This window comes from Dipteris shenzhenensis, chromosome 25 (assembly GCF_047967505.1).
Source record: "Dipteris shenzhenensis isolate YYH24624 ecotype China chromosome 25, Dip_SZ_1.0, whole genome shotgun sequence".
NCBI classification, from domain to species: domain Eukaryota; kingdom Viridiplantae; phylum Streptophyta; class Polypodiopsida; order Gleicheniales; family Dipteridaceae; genus Dipteris; species Dipteris shenzhenensis.
The window spans coordinates 12,247,661-12,265,566 of record NC_141620.1 but is presented as its reverse complement, the minus strand read 5'-3'; the positions used below and the strand labels follow the sequence as shown (position 1 = coordinate 12,265,566).

Genomic DNA, 17,906 nt, shown 5'->3' with positions numbered 1-17,906 from the left:
GATCCAGGAGGGGGATGTATTGTGGGAGCCATGTATTGGCTTTGATAGGGTCTCTTTATCATGCCTGACCGAGTTCCAGGATGTTGGTGTATTTCTACACCTATGAGCTGGTCAAGTAGCCATGCTGAGACGTGAGCCTCTGAGTCATGTTGAGTTTCAAGCCATAAGAGTGCTTGGATCAACCTCTAAAAAGGTTTAGACTTTAGCCTCTAAGCTATAGGGTATACACAGATTAGTAGTCCATCATTGTCATGTTCTGTTCTTGGTTTCATTCTAGTAGTCCCTTATCTTTCCTTCATGGAGGGTGTTAGAACATGAAGTCAAGTTAAGTGTGTTTTAATGTGTTCTGCTAGGAGTTCTAGTAGAGTCTTATGTGTGTGTGCCACGTGTCATATTGGGAGATATCCCATATACATTTTGGTATTCTAGTGTGTGTCCTATCCAATATATGATTGTACTTTTGTGTCACATCTACACACATCAAGGACAATCATAGAATCCGAAATATTGATAGACAGCCAGTACGGCTCTTTCATGCCATCCTTTAAATGCCTGCATTTCCTGTTGATTGGGAACATTAGGAAGAACTGGTTCTTCTTCATTTCCTGTAATGAACTCCCAATAGCCTTTTCCCATAAGGAAATTCATCATTCTAAACTTCCATGCTTGGAAGTTGTTCTTGTCAAGATTTTCAATGACAATTTGTGAAAGAGAATCAAACGCCATTACAGAACACTGCAAAATATTATGTCACTGCAAAAAACACAGCTTTTGCCTCACACGGGCAGATCTGCAAAACTGACGAAAGTGGTATTTGACCACACAGTCACTTCCTAGTGACGATTTTGCATCAACAGGCAACAAGCATGATTCTGCAACATATTCAGGATGCAAGTACGCCAAAGGAGGCATGGGATACTTTGGCAAAAATGTACAGCACAAATATGCAAAGTTATGTACTGGTTGTCTATCAGTATTTCGGATTCTATGATTGTGCATATTCAAGATGCAAGTACACCAAAGGAGGCATGGGATACTTTGGCAAAAATGTACAGCACAAATACGCAAGCCAGGAAAATGTAGCTCAAACAAGAGTTGCATAATGTGCAGAGAGAAAATATGAGCATCAATGACTACCACATAAAGGTGAAGAAAATTACAAATGCACTTCCTTCCATTGGGTCGCCAGTGGAAGATGATGATCTAGTTTCTGTGACCTTGAATGGTCTAGGAAAGGATTATGCACAGTTCTGGACATCCATTGCCGTCCATGAAAAATTTCCTGACTTTGAAGAGTTGTTTGCTCTTCTAATTTCTGAAGAGCAAAGAAATGGGGGTGCATCTTGTTCAGGATAAACTTCAAAAGAAACTGTCTTCTACTCAAATGCTGGAAGAGGTAGAGGCAGAGGCAGAGGCAGAGGCAGAGGCAGAGGTAGAGGAGGCTGATCTGCAGGCCATGGTAGAAATCATAATATGCAGCAAACTCAAGAAAACCGGTCCTATGGAGGAGGACCTGATAACTCTAGAGGCAGGGGGAGCCAAAGAGGCCGTGGTGGATGGCAGAGGGGCCAAAATGCAAACAACAATATTGAATGCTACTACTGTGATGAACGGCCCAAAACCCCAAAAACGGCACTGGAAACGTTACAATCGGACATCCGGAGGCCCGGAAACGGCCAAAAAAGGCCGAAAAGTGAGATTTGCAGCAAAACGCGATTTGGCACCTTTTGAAATCTTATTAGTCTTATATCACAGCTTGCTATCACGCTACTGGCTGCCTGCAAGCGTGCTACCAAAAAAACTCAGCATGAAGCCATCTGTCCGTTAAAACTGAAGTCCATGAACCTTAGGAACTATAGATTGTGCAAGAAGAAGGCTTTCTGTGAACTAAGACGTGGAAAATACTGCCTCGAATTATGATCGTCCTATTATCACTGAAACGATTGTTTTCTTATGAGCCGATGATGAGGAGAATCTCCTGAGTCCCGCATAATTGTTTAAACAAACCCAATACCTGTGAATTGTAATAGGTAGCTGCCCTCGCTGTTGGTGCAACTCCTGCTTCCCTCTTCACGGTCTACACTATGATCAAGGTCTTGTAGAACCTCTGCAGTCATCCACAACGCTAACTGGGACAAGCGAGAAGCTCTCAACGGCAGTCAGGATCTTCTTTGCTCATAGCCTCCCGCCACCCAGATCTGTTGCCAGGAAAGCCATTGAGCCCACGAACAAAATCATCAGCTGCTGCACTGTAGCTTGATCACAAAAACATAGGAGCCGTAGCTAGGTGACGCCTGTCTCCAGGGACTTCCGCGATCATGCGTATATCTTCATAGAAGTCGCAGTTGGTTTATATGAACCTTCTTAAGCTTCACATATACTCAGAAACTCAGCAAGCACACATCTTCAAGTAGACAGGGTGATGACAGAAATGAGCATCTATTTATGGTGCAGCACATGACCAATTCTGTGACAAGTGCAGAAGAACGAAATGATGTGTGGTATATTGACTCAGGTATGTCAAACCACATGACAGGTCATGCAGAATGGATGCAGGATGTAAGGAAAATGGAAAAACTAGGATTTGTGGAGACTGGTGATGATACTGCACATCCTATTGTGCAGATTGGTAAAATTCCTTTGTCTATGCAGGATGGGAAAAAGAAATACCTGTCTGATGTATTTCATGTCCCGAACATCACCAAAAACCTAGTTTCTGTTGGTCAAATGGTTGAGCAGGGCTTGTAGGTCAGATTTAATCCTCATGGATGCTTTGTTGAGGATATGAAAAATAACGGTCGCTTGATATCAAAAGGAAAGAAGAAGGGCAGGATGTTTATGTTGGATGCGGACATGCTTGAATTGAGTGCAGCAATGTTTGCACATGGGACCGGTGTAGTTGCAGATATTGATATCTGGCATAAACGCATTAGTCATGTTAATATACAGCGACTTAAATCAATGCAAGCCTAAAATATTGTTGCAGGATTGCCTAAATTCAAGGTTGCAGAAATGCATAAGGTTTGTGAAGCCTGTTAATTTGGAAAACAGGCAAGGAAACCATTTCCTAGGTATGTTCAAGAGAGTAAAAAACCTTTGGAATCAATCCACTCTGATGTGTGGACTACTAAAGCTGCATCTATTGGAGGTTGTCACTATTTTGTCACTTTTATTGATGACTTAAACATAAAACTTTGGGTGTATTTTATGAAAAAGAAAAGTGAAGTGTTTGGGCACTTCAAAGCTTTTAAAGCTATGATTGAAAAAGAAACAGGCCTGCAAATAAAATGCCTAAGGTCAAATGGAGGGGGAGGGTACCTCTCAAATGAGTTTGCAAGGTTCCTACAGGAGCATGGCATAAAGCAGCAATATTCATGCAGTCATACCCCACAGCAAAATGGACTTGCAGAAAGGAAAAACAGGCATATTGGAGAGGTATCTCGGGCCATGCTAAATGAAAAAGATCTACCAGATTATTATTGGGCTGAAGCAGTTGCTACAGTAGTTTACATAATGAACAGAACTCCCACTGCAGCAATACATGGCATGACGCCAGAGGAGATGTATACTGGTAGGAATCCAGACATTTCTCATTTGAAAATTTTTGGCTGCATTGTCTATGTTCATGTGCCAGATGAGTTGAGGTCCAAGTTGGATCCAAAAGCTGAGAAGTGCATCTTTATTGGTTATTCTCTGCAGCAGAAAGGGTATTGATGCTATAACCCTTCTACTCATAAGTTTACAGTAGAGATGTTGTTTTTGATGAGATGAGCAGCTGGTATAAACCAAAATGTGATGATTAATATAGATGCACAAAATGGTAATGCTGCACAGAATTCACAGCAACATCACAAAATATTAGTGGACCTGTAGTGTCCTCTAGCAGTGGTTCACATACTTCGCCATGGACATGTAGATTGAGATCAGGAGAATCTCCTCAAAGCAATGCAGATAGTGATATGCAGGTATCACGAAAAGGAAAAGAGAAGGTAGATCAACCCATGTTTGATGTGAATGCTTGTGGATGGTGAATCCAGTGGATCAAAACAGAGCATTGATGATGTGAGTATTCCTTCTGTTGTTACACCTGGAGTAAGGAAGACCAGGGATGTTTTGAGAGCACCTGGAAGTGAGCCTATTTTGCGCAAGTCTAGCAGAGCTAGATATCCTATGGATAGACTGAAATATGATGGATTTACAGCCATTCACTATGCCTATATGGTCAAAGTGATACAGGAACCGGAACCCACTTCTTTTGAGCAAGCCATGGGAAATGAAAAATGGGAGAAAGCCATGGATGAAGAAATGGATGCCTTGGAAGCAAATAATACATGGGAATTGGTGCCTTTGCCTAAAGACAAGAATACAATTGGTTGTAAGTGGGTTTATAAGATCAAGCACAATGCAGATGGTTTTGTGAACAGATACAAGGCAAGATTAGTTGTCAAGGGGTATGCACAGACATATGGCATTGATTATGAAGAAACATTCAGTCCGGTTGCAAGGATGGCAACTGTAAGAGCAGTCATTGCTATGGCTGCATCAAAGGGATGGTCTTTACATCAGATGGATGTAAAGAATGCCTTCTTGCATGGTGATTTGCAAGAAGAGGTCTTTATGGAGCAGCCACCAGGTTATGTTCATGCTATTCATCCTGAGTTTGTTTGCAGGTTGAAGAAAGCCTTGTATGGCTTGAAGCAAGCACCTAGAGCATGGTCTGACAAGATAGGACAGTATCTTGTCACTATTGGCTTTCAGATTTCCAAGGTAGATTTCTCACTCTATGTTTCCAAGGTAGATTTCTCACTCTATGTGAGAAAAACAGAGAAAGGTATTATGTTGGTTGTCATTTATGTTGATGATTTGATCATCACAGGTGATAGTGATGAAGATGTCCTTCATGTGAAAATGCTATTGAAGTAGAAGTTTGAGATGAAGTATTTGGGAGAGCTGCGTTATTTCTTGGGCATTGAGGTGATTGGATCACCAAGTGGGATACAGCTCTTGCAGAGGTAGTATGGATTGGACATGCTGTCCAAATATGGGATGACAGGCTGTAAGCCTATTTCAGTTCCTTTGGAGCAGAATGTGAAGCTGAGCACAGATGCAGGTGAGCTTCTGGAAGACCCTACTATGTACAGACGCATAGTAGGAAGTCTGATTTATATGACTATTATCAGGCCAGATTTAAGCTATGCTGCTGGATTGGTAAGTCAGTTTATGCAGGCTCCAAGGAAACTGCATTTGGATGCGGCTAGACGCATACTCAAGTATGTGAAGTCCACATTGCAGTATGGACTATTTTATGAGGTTGGGGTTCAGATATAGTTGCATGGATACACTGATGCTGATTGGGCTGGTAGTACTTCTGATAGACGATCTACCAGTGGATATGTGTTCTCTTTTGAGAGTGCTGCAGTCACTTGGAGCAGCAAGAAATAGCCTACAGTTGCCTTGTCGAGCATAGAGGTTGAGTACAGGGGTGTAGCAATGGCTGCATGTGAGGTAGCTTGGTTGCATAAGCTACTTTATGATATGCATCAGTCTACAGATGGGCCAGTTGTCATTTATTGTGACAACATGAGCAGTATACACTTGGCAAATAACCCAATCTATCATGCTAGAACAAAGCACATTGAGGTGCATTATCACTATATGTGGGAGAAGGTTTTACTAGGTCTTATTGATCTAGTTTATGTCAGCACAGAGGATCAAGTAGCTGACATATTCACAAAGGCATTGGGCACAGAGAAGCTGCGCAAGTTTAGAGACCTGCTTGGTGTGCAAGAATTGGGATTGAGCTCGAGGGGGAGTGTTGAGATATCGAGCTCCACTCATGATATGCCAGGGTGACCGTTGTGTATTTATGTTACCGAATTATTAGTTGCAGATGCGGTTGGTACACCGTCCACGAATAATAGCTGGATGACAGCTATCCTTATCTACTCTAGTTTGTGGCTCAGTTAGTATGCCACCTTAGTTAGTTGAGTTTGGTTTGAGACCCACATATAGGGTTCTTCTATTTCTTTGTACAAGAGTTCTTTTGGCTTTCACAACTAAGAAGAGGAAAACTATTTTCAGCCTCCACTTATGTGTGTATTCCCCCATTGTGTATGTGAGAAAGCCGCAAGTGCGACTCCTTCCCTCTCTCCCACTATCTTCACATACCATGCTAGTCCAAATACTAGCCATAGTCTGGGAAGGGTGAACCTGGATACTCTCCATCGCCTTTGTACACCTGGCTCTGCAAATATGCCAAGCTACAATGCTAGCCAAGATCTCCCAACAACTTGCCGCTTTGAAGGCCCCTGTAGGGGAAGATGATCAAGAAGTTGTCCTCCTCAAGCATTGAAGACATTCCAAAGTACCGGGAGGTCATTCCAACATGACGGGTAGCAAAGATGGCCTTCCATGGCATGGTGGCCATGCTACTTGACCATGAATGGAGGTATACCGATACTCGACTTCCTGCACCTTTTTCAGAGGGGTAAATTTTAATCTCTCAACTGCACATACTATGGGAAGCTTGGCACACCAAGGATCATTGCTTCAAGAAACTTACCAAGCAACAAATCAAAGACTATGTCAATTTGGTTGCGGCCGTCCATAGTGAAGCAAAGGAAGCAAATGAAGACCCACCATCACCAACACATGCTCTCACGGCTCATGTTCGAGATCTCTCTCTCCATCCAAATATCTATGAGCATAATGATCATGAATTTGCATTTCAAGTTTTCCATGAGATTGATGTACTTGGATACTCTGCCCTAGGTAGTTCCCCAAAAATTGATGCAATAATCTCCTTGAGTCATTGAGTCATCAAAGATTCTCAGCCTTGGATTGTACTTCTCAAATGATGTTTTATTTTCTTTATGAGTGGTGTGTGGCTTCCTACCATGCCCTGTTATGAAGCCACGGGGGGATGTATTATGGGAGCCTTTCTATTGGCTTTGATGGGTTTCTTTATCAGGATTGCCAGGATGTTGGTGCATTCCCTAGACTGATGTGTTGGTTAGGCAAGCATGTTTCATTTGAGCCTCTAAGCTACTTGGGAAGCAATAGACTCCATCATTGTCATGTTCTGTTTTTGATTCTATTCGAGTATTCCCTCACATTCCTTCATGAAGGTGTGTTGGAACATGAAGACAAAGTGAGTGTTTTAGGTGTGTGTTTTTACTCTAGTGAGTCCTAGACATGCCATGTGTCATACTGGGAGTTATCCCATATACACTTTGGCTTTCTAGAGTCTAGTGTCACACATTATAGTGTTGTACTTGTACAGTGTTGGTCTACATCAAGCTTTTCTATCATGTGAGTATTTTGGTCTGTATTTTCCATTTTCTTTCATTGCTTTCAAGTTCTTCCATTTCTTTTCCATTCCGTTCCTCCTATCATGTGCCTTGAAGCATGTAGGGGCCTAAGCCATTACTATAGCAGCAAGGCACTCTTGAATCCAAGCATCTATAAGCCTTTTTTGTTGTTCCCTCTATACGACTAATAACTGCCATCGGAGGTCCATCTCCTATCTAAGATGGTGCTAGCAATAGTATGATAAAAATCACTAACACTAGCTAGGGCTGCTTCCAAATAGGAAGGAAATGACACTCTACGCTGAAAAATAAGATACCCAAGCCTGAAAAACATTCTCTATGAGGCCCTCCTCTACATACAAGGCATCTAGGACTTTAATACTGGCAATATGGCACCTTGTATGAAGCTCAAAAACCATAAAACAATTAGAAAGTGATATGAGGTTGAAACCCTTGGTGCAACGTATACCAAGCCACCTCTGTCTAATACCCAATCATTAACATGAAGTCTTTCAATGCATGCATGGATGGGCATCTGCAACATCCTGTTCGACCATAAGAATAGTAGCAAATGAGGCAGAGTGTTACAAGAATGATTAGTCCAAGCATCTTTGTCACTAAACTTGAACAGGGAATATGATCATAATGTTGGAGAAGGAGAGAGAGAGAGGGTAGGCTAAGGAAAGAGATAATGATGCTCAAAGAGAGACATAATGAAATGGAAATGAAATAGCAAGAGCAATAAACAAAATGGAAGTACTCACATGTAGACCAAAGAGCTTATAGGCTTGATACTTGATTGATGTGACAAGTGACAAGTACAACTCTTATATAGAGCACACACACACATATGAGTACCAATGCATATGGGATAACTCCCAATATGACACGTAGCATCAATAGGATCCACATTAGACTAAAACTCACACTAGAACTCACCAGAACACACTAAACTGACTCAACTTGACTTCATGTTCTAACACCCCCCCATGAAAGCAAGGTGAGATACTACTGGAATGGAACCAAGGATAGAACATGACAACGACGGTCATCGAACTGTGCAATGATGGTCTAGAACTAGACATGAATCCCATGCTAACTCAGAGGCAAGTGAGGATGGCTCAGAGGCTAGTGAACATGGTATAGACTCAGAGTCTCACCTAGCATGGCTCAAAGGCTCATCATGCATGGATGCATGACCAACTCAGAGGTCTAGGAGACCAATGCACCAACATCCTGGAACTCACATGCCAGGCTTGATAAATAGACCTATCAAAGCCAATACACGGCTCCCACAGTACATCCCCCTCTTGGCTCCAAGGACTAATGAGGGATATGGAGCCATACATATCAAATATAAAATCAATACATAATTTTTGGAGGACCATCCAAGGTTGAGAACCTTCATTGATACCTCAAACATTCATGTTAGGGGGACTACTCAAGGTAGAGAACCTCTATTGACCCCAATCATAGAAAATAAAAATATATTTTATTCATTTATGCATAGGAGGGGTAGAGAACACGTAAATGACCCGAAGTATCTACTGCACGTTTAAGTGCACATCCTGATCCAAAGAAGTATGTTGGTTAAGAATATGGCCAGAATTCCCCAAATGATATGTCGATGTCAGGATAAAAAACCTAGGTGAAAAACTAAGAAATTTGATGAAGAGAGAAGTGACCCATCTATCTTGCTTTGCAGGATTAAAGCCCAGTGTGAAGGGTGAAAGGAAAATCCTCCGGGAAGCAAGATCAAAGGGATCAGCCTTGAGCATTGTGCATGAAGCCTTAGAAGAATTGAAAGCCACCTGGAAAAAACCTCATCCTCCCAAAAGTCAAACATTGAAAAAGACCACATCCCTAGCTATCCATATAGACCTTCACATTTCTTTGTGGATACTTCACGGGAGATTCTAGCAAGCAGGTCAGCGAGGCATATTTGGAGATACAAATGTACAAAGGTTTTGGATGGTTCCCATGTCCAACCTATACACACATTGGCTATTAATTGGACGGATATGGTAGACACCTTGGTAGCCATTGGGTGGAGCATGCACTGCTCTTCATGGGCAGTCTCTAAAGGAGGACTATCTTGTTTCGGGATCCTTGTTCTTCTTGAATTCCCCCATAGGGTTGAGGTGGTACTTTCAGCCTCAGCCTTAGATTTTCTCTAGCTCTCTTGTAGGGGTTTGATTTTTCAGTAATTGGATATTTATTCTCTCACGCCTTGCATGATGTACTTTTCCATTGAGCTTTGCTCTCAGAGTTTCTTTCATACGCAATAGAAGTATTTTCTTTGAAAAAGAACATTGAAAAGGCATGGATCGAGGTTCGCAGGTAAGGCCACAAGCATCCAGTCCCTAGTCTAAGATCTGAAGGGTGGGACCCATGGATGTGTGCAAAGAGGGTGGTGGCACTTTCAAACACCACATCCTTATGGAGATGTACCAACTTGTCTTTTGAAAAACTGTAGGTTCTTGCAGTAGATTGGAAACAGTCAAGGATTGGCTGAATGGGTATCCATTCATTAATCAAAGGTGAGAGGCTTCCCTATACACAAATGAAACTCCTCCGTCTCACTAATTATAGAGCTGAAAGAGGAGAGGCTGAGAGGGAAGAGGCAGAAAGAGAGCTAAGAGGGGAGGGGCTGAGAGGTGAGGGGTTGAAGGGAAAGCTGAGAGGGGTAAGGCTGAGAGGTTGAAGGAGAGGCTGAGAGTGGATAGGCTGGTGGTAGAGAACAGAGGGTGTGGATAGAGTTGAGAGGCAGGGAGGGCAGAGAATCAGGCAAGGGGGCAAAGAGGTGAGGCAGGGGGTAGAGAAGTGAGTGGGGGGCAAAGAGGTGAAGCTAGGTAGGAAGAAACAGAGAGAACAAGTGCTTAGATTTTGGGTTTCTTAGGGTTCCATGATTGAAAAAACCATATGACAATTTAAGATAGTATTGTCTTAAAGCATTCCTTCAAATTTTGCCATCATTTTCTTGATGCCAAATCATGTGTGAGTTCTACACTTGACTGTGAGTTCAAAAATTGCCAATTTTCCTCTCATGTAAGAACTTGTAGCCATGCAACAAGTTCTGTTTCCAGCTGGAAGTTTTGGTTCTTTTCCTGACTCCTTCATCATGGCATCTCCTATAGAGTAATTTATTTTTCTCTTCTCAAAAGTCAGTTTAATATTCTTGAATTGCATGCTGAAATCAGTAGTTGGACATGATCTTCACCTTTCTTATTAACTGAGATCTGAAAGATCATTGTTGTGCAGAGAGCCTCTCATAACCAATATTATGTGGAGAAATCTTATTGGCCAGGTAAACTTTTCTGAAATGCATAATTTAATGTCATGTTAAGATTTAATAATAGCCTTCAGGATTATTGCAGTATGCACATACATATAGACAATGGTCATATACAGACATTTGATCCTTCTATGAACCATGTGCAGTTTTGTTATCAATTAGCTTTGCTGTTGGTGTTACAATTTCGGGGAATACAAATACTTGGCCTCAAGCACGATGTAAATGAGATATTTCCTAACTTCTCATATTTTCTAGTGACTTGTTCAAATATATAACAATTTAAAAACAGGTTATACTATCGAGACTTTATTTTGCAGAGAGCAGGTTGTTGAACAGTAATGTGTATTCCTGTTTAAATAATGTTTCAGGGAAATTCATCAGACTCAGATTTCGCTGAAAAGGAAATCTCTACCATCATTTTCTGTGCTTTTGTTTTCTGTCAGGTAAATTTGTTGTATCATAGGATCTAGATAAGTAGGACATTTCTTGCAGATATATTTCAGCTCCTCCAGTGCCAATTGTCATCTAGCTGTCTTCAGAAGTTTGTATATTTTAGTGCAAAACCAGTCAAAGATATTAGTGAGAAATGTAAAAATGCCACTTTAATATCGATTATATTGGGAAGAAACTATACATATGGATTTCATCACATAATGTGTGCACAAAAGAATTTTTCTTTTTGGATCATTGAGGTACACACATGCAAACGCACTCACTCATGTGCACAATTTAAAAATGCAAATTATTGCATCTATAAAGACTTAACATGAATTGTGATTCAGTCCCACATAATCTCAAATGTTTCAAAAGTCATATACTGAGGATTTTAAGTTGTTTTGAAGGTGTTTAATGAGATAAATGCAAGGAAACCAGAAGAAATAAATGTTTTCAAGGGCCTTTTGAGTAGCAGAATATTTTTTTATGTTATCAGTTTTACCGTTATTGTTCAGGTTGGTTCACTTCTCATCAGAAAGTAGCTTCTGAAATTAGATAAATCCCATTTTCATGATTCTAATATTTTTCATACCATACTTAACTCTTTAGAATCAGAACTCCTTATAAGTCTTCTTTTGAATTAAGCATATATATCCATTGGAATGAAACTTGTGGGATTACCATGATGATAAAACTTATAAGTCTTGTTTTAAATCAAGCGTATCCATTGGAATGAAACTTGTGGGATAATTATGATGATAAAATACAATTTTTACTGTCTTAAACCTTATTGATGAGAGATCTCAGTCTATGCCAACTCAAAATGTAAGAAAAATCTAAGGGCATTGCAATCTGAAGTCACATTTGTCTTGATGCATGATCACCTCCACTCCTCTCCCTCCTCCCGCCTCCTCGACTCTGCCTCCTCCTCCACCTCTTCTCTGCCGTCATCCTGCCTCCATCCCTCCGCCTCCCCCTCCCCCCTGCTTCCTTCATTGCCTCCCCCCCGCCCCATCTCTCTCCACTTTTCCGCCTCCCTTCCTACTCCCCTTCTGCCTCCTTCCCTTTCATCTCCTCCCCGCCTTCTTCCCCTTCTCCACCTCCCTTTCTCTGCCTCCCCCTCTGCCTCCTTTTCTGTCTCCCCCCCGGCTTCCTTCTTGCCCTCCTTCTTTGCCTCCCTCCCCACCCTCCTCTCTCTCATTCTCTCCTTCTCTCCACTCCCGGTTCCTTTTCAAAGGACCCTCTGCAGCCTTCAGCCCCTTCTCGTCTCACCCTCAAGCCTTGGGTGTGTTTGGGTTTGGGTAGCAGGGGATTCTTCAAGGTGCCTCTTTCTTCAAGGGATCTCCCTAGCCTTTCTTGGGGTGAGGAGGCAGCTTCCCTACCAACCGTCCAAGTGGCTCTTTCTTTCTTTTTAACTTCCTCACAGCAACATGAGATTTTGTGCTTGTTCGGAGAAATAAAATCTTGGTGGTGACCCTTGGTCTGCTAGCCAGAGGGGCTCTATGGCAGGACCCTCAAATCCCATAGCCATTAAGGTTATCCTTTCTCCATCCGACAAGCAACAGGTGCAGCATGCAGTCCAAGCACTTCAGCACAAGGCAGTTGTGGGAAGAATAGTGGGCCTCACTCCCACAAGGAGACAGGTGAGAGAGTGGATCCAAGCAGCTTGACACTAGAAGGAAACCAAATCCAAGAGGTCACCATCTATGGAGGCGTCTTCTCATCTAGTTGAGCTCTCCTGCTACCACCTTGACACTTGTGGAGTAGAGTCCCATCCTCCTTGGCCCACATCTAGTCCTTGGTACCATGGCAACACACCATGTTTCCAATTCCCCGTGACGCTCCGCTTCCTGGGGCTTCCAAAGGAATACAGAGCCATCCTTTCCTCCATTGATAGAGCGTTTGGCACGGTGCTGGATTTCCTGCCAAATTCGGGAGCTTCAGTGGTAGCAGACAATGGGCTTCCCAAGATTAGATTGGTGGTTGAGAGTCCATAGTCCCTCCTAGAGTTGATCCTCCTTGAGACCCTTGAGGGGGGTACACTTCATCAAAGAATGGAGATCTCAGGTTTACCAGGCTAGTGCCTTCGTTGTAGGCAAAAGGGCCACCTAGCCCGAAACTACCCTCGTGGTCAGGGATGAACTCTTCCCCCCCACCCCCACAGGACATGCAGAGTTAGCAAGCTAGGGCCCAGCACCCCCTAAGACAGGAGCAACATGAGTCCCTGACCCCTTGGGTGATACCTTCAAAGGGAGAGTGGACCCAAGTGGGCAAAAGAAAAAGAAACGAAGAAAATTGGCTCAAAAGAACCATAGGCAACACGCTAGACAAAGGGAGAGATCAAGTCGAGAGGCACCCACCGCGGATGAGCAGCCGTAGGAGACCTTGGTTGGAGACCCCTCCCCCCAGTAGTAGGGGCCATGGTTTAGCTAGGTGATCCTCCATTAGTGGAGTCCCTCCTAGAGTTGATCCTCCTTGAGACCCTTGAGGGGGGTACACTTCATCAAAGAATGGAGATCTCAGGTTTACCAGGTTAGTGCCTTCGTTGCAGGCAAAAGGGCCACCTAGCCCAAAACTACCCTCGTGGTCAGGGACGAACTCTTCCCCCCCACCCCCACAGGACATGCAGAGTTAGCAAACCAGGGCCCAAGCAAGGGCCTAGCACCCCCTAAGACAGGAGCAACAGGAGTCCCTGACCCCCTGGGTGATACCTTCAAAGGAAGAGTGGATCCAAGTGGGCAAAAGAAAAAGAAACGAAGAAAATTGGCTCAAAAGCACCATAGGCAACACGCTAGACAAAGGGAGAGATCAAGTCGAGAGGCACCCACCACGGATGAGCAGCCGTAGGAGACCTTGGTTGAGACCCCTCCCCCCAGTAGTAGGGGCCACGGTTTAGCTAGGTGATCCTCCATTAGTGGAGGTACAACGACCACAGTCACCCTTGCGTCAGCAGCATGCCTCAAGAGCTCCTGACGTTGCGATGGTGGTAGAAGTTGTAGAGGGTAGCCCGATAGTGGTTGAGGAGAAGGGGAGCCAGAGCCTAGGTGTGCCTAATCAATAGGGTGGGCTTGTGACTGTCCCTATTCCCTCTCACTCCCCTTCCCCTCCGGACTTCGCTCCCTCTCCACACCCTCTCCCTCCTCACGAGCTCTCCCCCCCTCGCCACTCCTACTATGGTCATCCTCACCACCCGCCCCCCTCCCCCCCTCCTCTTCTTCCCACCCTCCCTCCTTCCCTCCCTCCCCCTCCATAGAAGCTTCTTCAACATCCCCTCCTATCAGACATGCCTTGGCTCCCCTGACAATAGGCAAGGGCATGACCGCTTCCCCCTCCCTTCTCAGCCCTCCCATTTTGGGGGAGATTCAGAGGGAAGGGGCTCGTCCTCCCGATCAACAGTCCCCAAACTTCCGTCTAGGCGCCCTCTCCCAAGGGACTTTTGGAGATTGGGGCCTTGGAATAACCAAGATATCTCGGACTCTTTCCCTCTACCACTAGAGGTGACACTCATGATCTTGCAACCCCCAAAAGGAGGTTTGATCATCAGCGTAGTGGGCTCCCAGACACATTCAGTTGGGCATTTCTAGTTTGCCTCCACAAGGTTGGAGAAGTAGACCCTAGAGGTATTTGATGCTATGATGGGAATAAGATCTCATGCATGATGGACGATTGGATGGGTCCACTGGGACTAGATCTTTGGCACGCTCATGGTGCTGAAGTGAACTTCTAGTTGAGCTTCATGTGAGAGAAGTAGATTTATGTATTGATAGTACCCAGAGATGAACGGGAGTCTGGATGGGATTCATTGGCAGATGATTAGAGTCGTGGGTCGATTGGGGAAGGAGTGGCATATTGATCCTCCCAACATCCCAGAGCAGGATGCTCCCAGATAGTGCCACTGGCTTTGGGAAGGTAGGACCCTGAGGACATGATGACTCTCAAAATGTCACGATGTGAGTCACCAAGATCGAAGTAAAGCTCAAATTTGAGCAATTATGCCCAAAGGAGGCAAAATGTCTAAATGAATGTACCAAATAGTAATGAAATTACATGAATTCTGAGAAATCCCCAAAAAATTTACATGTCAGAGGCTTCAATTATGACAAAGGACTGAAAATTTCAGAAAAGCCCTAAATCTAAAAATTAGGGTTTTCAAATATTTAGGTCTTTTCAAAATTTGTTGCAGGAACGTGTATATATATATATATTTCCCACAAAAGAGACTTCTATTAAGTAAGAAAGAACTCGCTAGAGCAAGCTTTGAGTGAAAATACAACATCATGATATCATGAGGATAAATAAAACCCCCTTAAAGTGAGGTGGAAAACAACCAAGGCTGAGGCTGAAAGTGCCACCTCAATCCTGTAAGAGTCTTAGAGAAGAAAGGAGAGTCCTTCCATTCCCTGAAGAAAGAAGCCCTCCTAGCTGAGGCTGCACAGGAGTCTCCCTGTATCCTCATCCATATGGCCATCAAAGTATGTACGGTATTTGTCCAGATACTAGCCAAAGTGTGCGAGGGATGAACTTGAGTACCCTCCATAGCCTTTGTACATCTGGCCCTCCAGATATGCCAGGATGCTATGCTCGCTAAAATCTCCCAAGAAGTATCCACCGAGACATGTACATCTGTAAAAGGAAGGTGTGGTACCACATCCAACGAACAGGACTCAATCTGATGACGTCGAACTAAAATGGCCCGAGAGGAGTCAAGTCTCTCATAGAATACCTAAGGGCCTATAAGAGAAAGCCAAGCCACTGAGCCCCATGTCATAAAGAATGGGGAGTGGGCAGGAACGTGTATTAGCAACACTTAGGAGCCCTTTGTTCATGAAAGTCCCAAAAATACTGAGAATCCAACATGAAATTTCAAAACTTGACTTTTAGGGCAAAAAACACAGTTTTAACTGTTTTTCTCAGATTTCAGCATTGGATTTGCTGTTCAAAGTGTCATCCAGCAGCAATAGAGGTGGGTAACTGTAGAGATAAAGGCAGCAGTTGAAAAACAACCTCAACCAAACCTAAATCATCCAAAATAGTGTAGCGCTAGTAGAGAGGCCACAAACTTGCTGAACAAGGGGTCTAGAGTGAAGTTTTCGTGATGAAGAGCTCCAAGACCAGCAGCTTCACCAATGGCAACAACTTCAAGCTTGAATTTTTTGAAGAAGATTAGCTCATGGAGGGGCTAAGGGTGAGAAGAGAAAAAGATGGGAAGAAAGGAGTGGAAGGAAGTTCAATCATGGAGGAGAGGATGGCTTCCATTTGCGGGCATCCCTCATCCTCTAGAATGAGCATGGAGAAGGGAAAGGTAGAAAAGGAGGCTCTAATACCACATGGAGGTACATGGTGGAGAAGGAGAGAGAGAGAGAGAGTAGGCTAGGGATGATACTCAAAGAGAGCAAGAGCAATGAACAAAATGAATGTACTCACATATAGACCAAAGAGCTTGTAGGCTTGATACTGGATTTTTTTTTTTCACAAAAGAGAATGGCTTGATACTGGATTGATTTGACACTAGACAAGTATAGCTCTTATATAGAGCACACACACACACATGAAGACCCATGCATATGGGATAGCTCCCAATGTGACACGTGGCATCCATATGACACACTAGACTAGAACTCACTCTAGAACACACCAAATTGACTCATCTTGACTCCATTTCCTAACAACCACCACTACAAATCAAAGTATGAAGACTTGTGCAACCTTTGGATACGATAGAGGAAGAAGAGCAAACGAACTTTGGAGCCTCCACACATCCACTGCCACCAGTGTCTCCTACCTGACTTTTATCCAGCAAGCAGTGGCTCCTGGATCTACCACAATTGCATGTCTTTCTTTTCAGCTCTGTATAGTTTTGATGTATTTTCTTTAATTCTACTTCATTGTATATAGACCATGGTGTGTTGTAAATAGATGATGGTGCTCTCTCAAGATGTAAGGGTACCACACATTTTTGTTTCAATTTTGGAGATGTAAGGCCATGAGCCATTTTTGTTTCAGTTTTGGAGATGTAAGGCTAAAATCCATTCTTATTTATTCAATTTTGTACTTGTAATTTTATAGCACCAAACCATTGGTGACGGTCATTCACCAGGATGGTGAGTGTTTGATAGTGGCGGGGCAGCTGTCATACTTATACTGATCATACCTTGATCAGAAGGAAGTAACCATGAACATGGAGAAAGATAGGCAATCACATGATGGAGACGAGATGAGGCATAATGCGCAAGATTGAGATTGCGTCATTCATAAGCAAGTACAAGAGCCTCATTTATCGACTGGGCATCCTTATCTTCTCACACCCTTAACACTAGGAGGTGAAACTAATTGCTCACCTACACAACTATAGGATACCCTAGGACTCTAGGACTCACTCACACTTGACTTCATGTTCTAACAATACTTGCGTCACACCTTGTTCGCATCCTAGTCATTGGAGCAACATGTGAAGGATGGAAAGACCTTGGTCATGGTCACACCTTGTTCACATCTTGATCACTGGAGCAATATGTCAAGGATAATGGACCTTGGTCACACTCTAGTCACACCTAGTCACACTTTGGTCACATGAATGATATGAGTGGAGCGGTGCATGAGCAGTTATGGGAGTGCAGCAGTGCATGACTAGGACATGACAGTAGTAGTACATGTTGGGGCATGTCGAGGGTGGATCGGCCTTGGTCAAAGATGAGACAACCTTGGTCAGAGTGAAAGTACTAGCGTACTGTGCTGTAGTAGTCAAGGGAGCACAAGTGGTGCACATGAGAAGTTGTGCCATAAGTCGAGCTCGGCACACCAACTAGATGCACATGGAATAGACCGGAGTGCACATTGAGTACTTAACTCCCCGACTTGGAGGAGGC

General features: G+C 43.5%; 1 protein-coding gene across 1 annotated transcript in view; it reads left to right on the top strand.

The window, feature by feature from the left end:
* Window positions 1-17,906, top strand: part of LOC147885465 (calcium-transporting ATPase 10, plasma membrane-type-like) — a 550,097-nt gene that overhangs the window by 510,922 nt on the left and 21,269 nt on the right. The window contains exons 25-28 of the mRNA XM_087397042.1: window positions 10,572-10,617; window positions 10,752-10,823; window positions 10,974-11,048; window positions 11,448-11,555. Of these exons, the coding sequence (XP_087253168.1) occupies window positions 10,572-10,617; window positions 10,752-10,823; window positions 10,974-11,048; window positions 11,448-11,555 (301 nt within the window). The remainder of the gene's footprint in view (window positions 1-10,571; window positions 10,618-10,751; window positions 10,824-10,973; window positions 11,049-11,447; window positions 11,556-17,906) is intronic.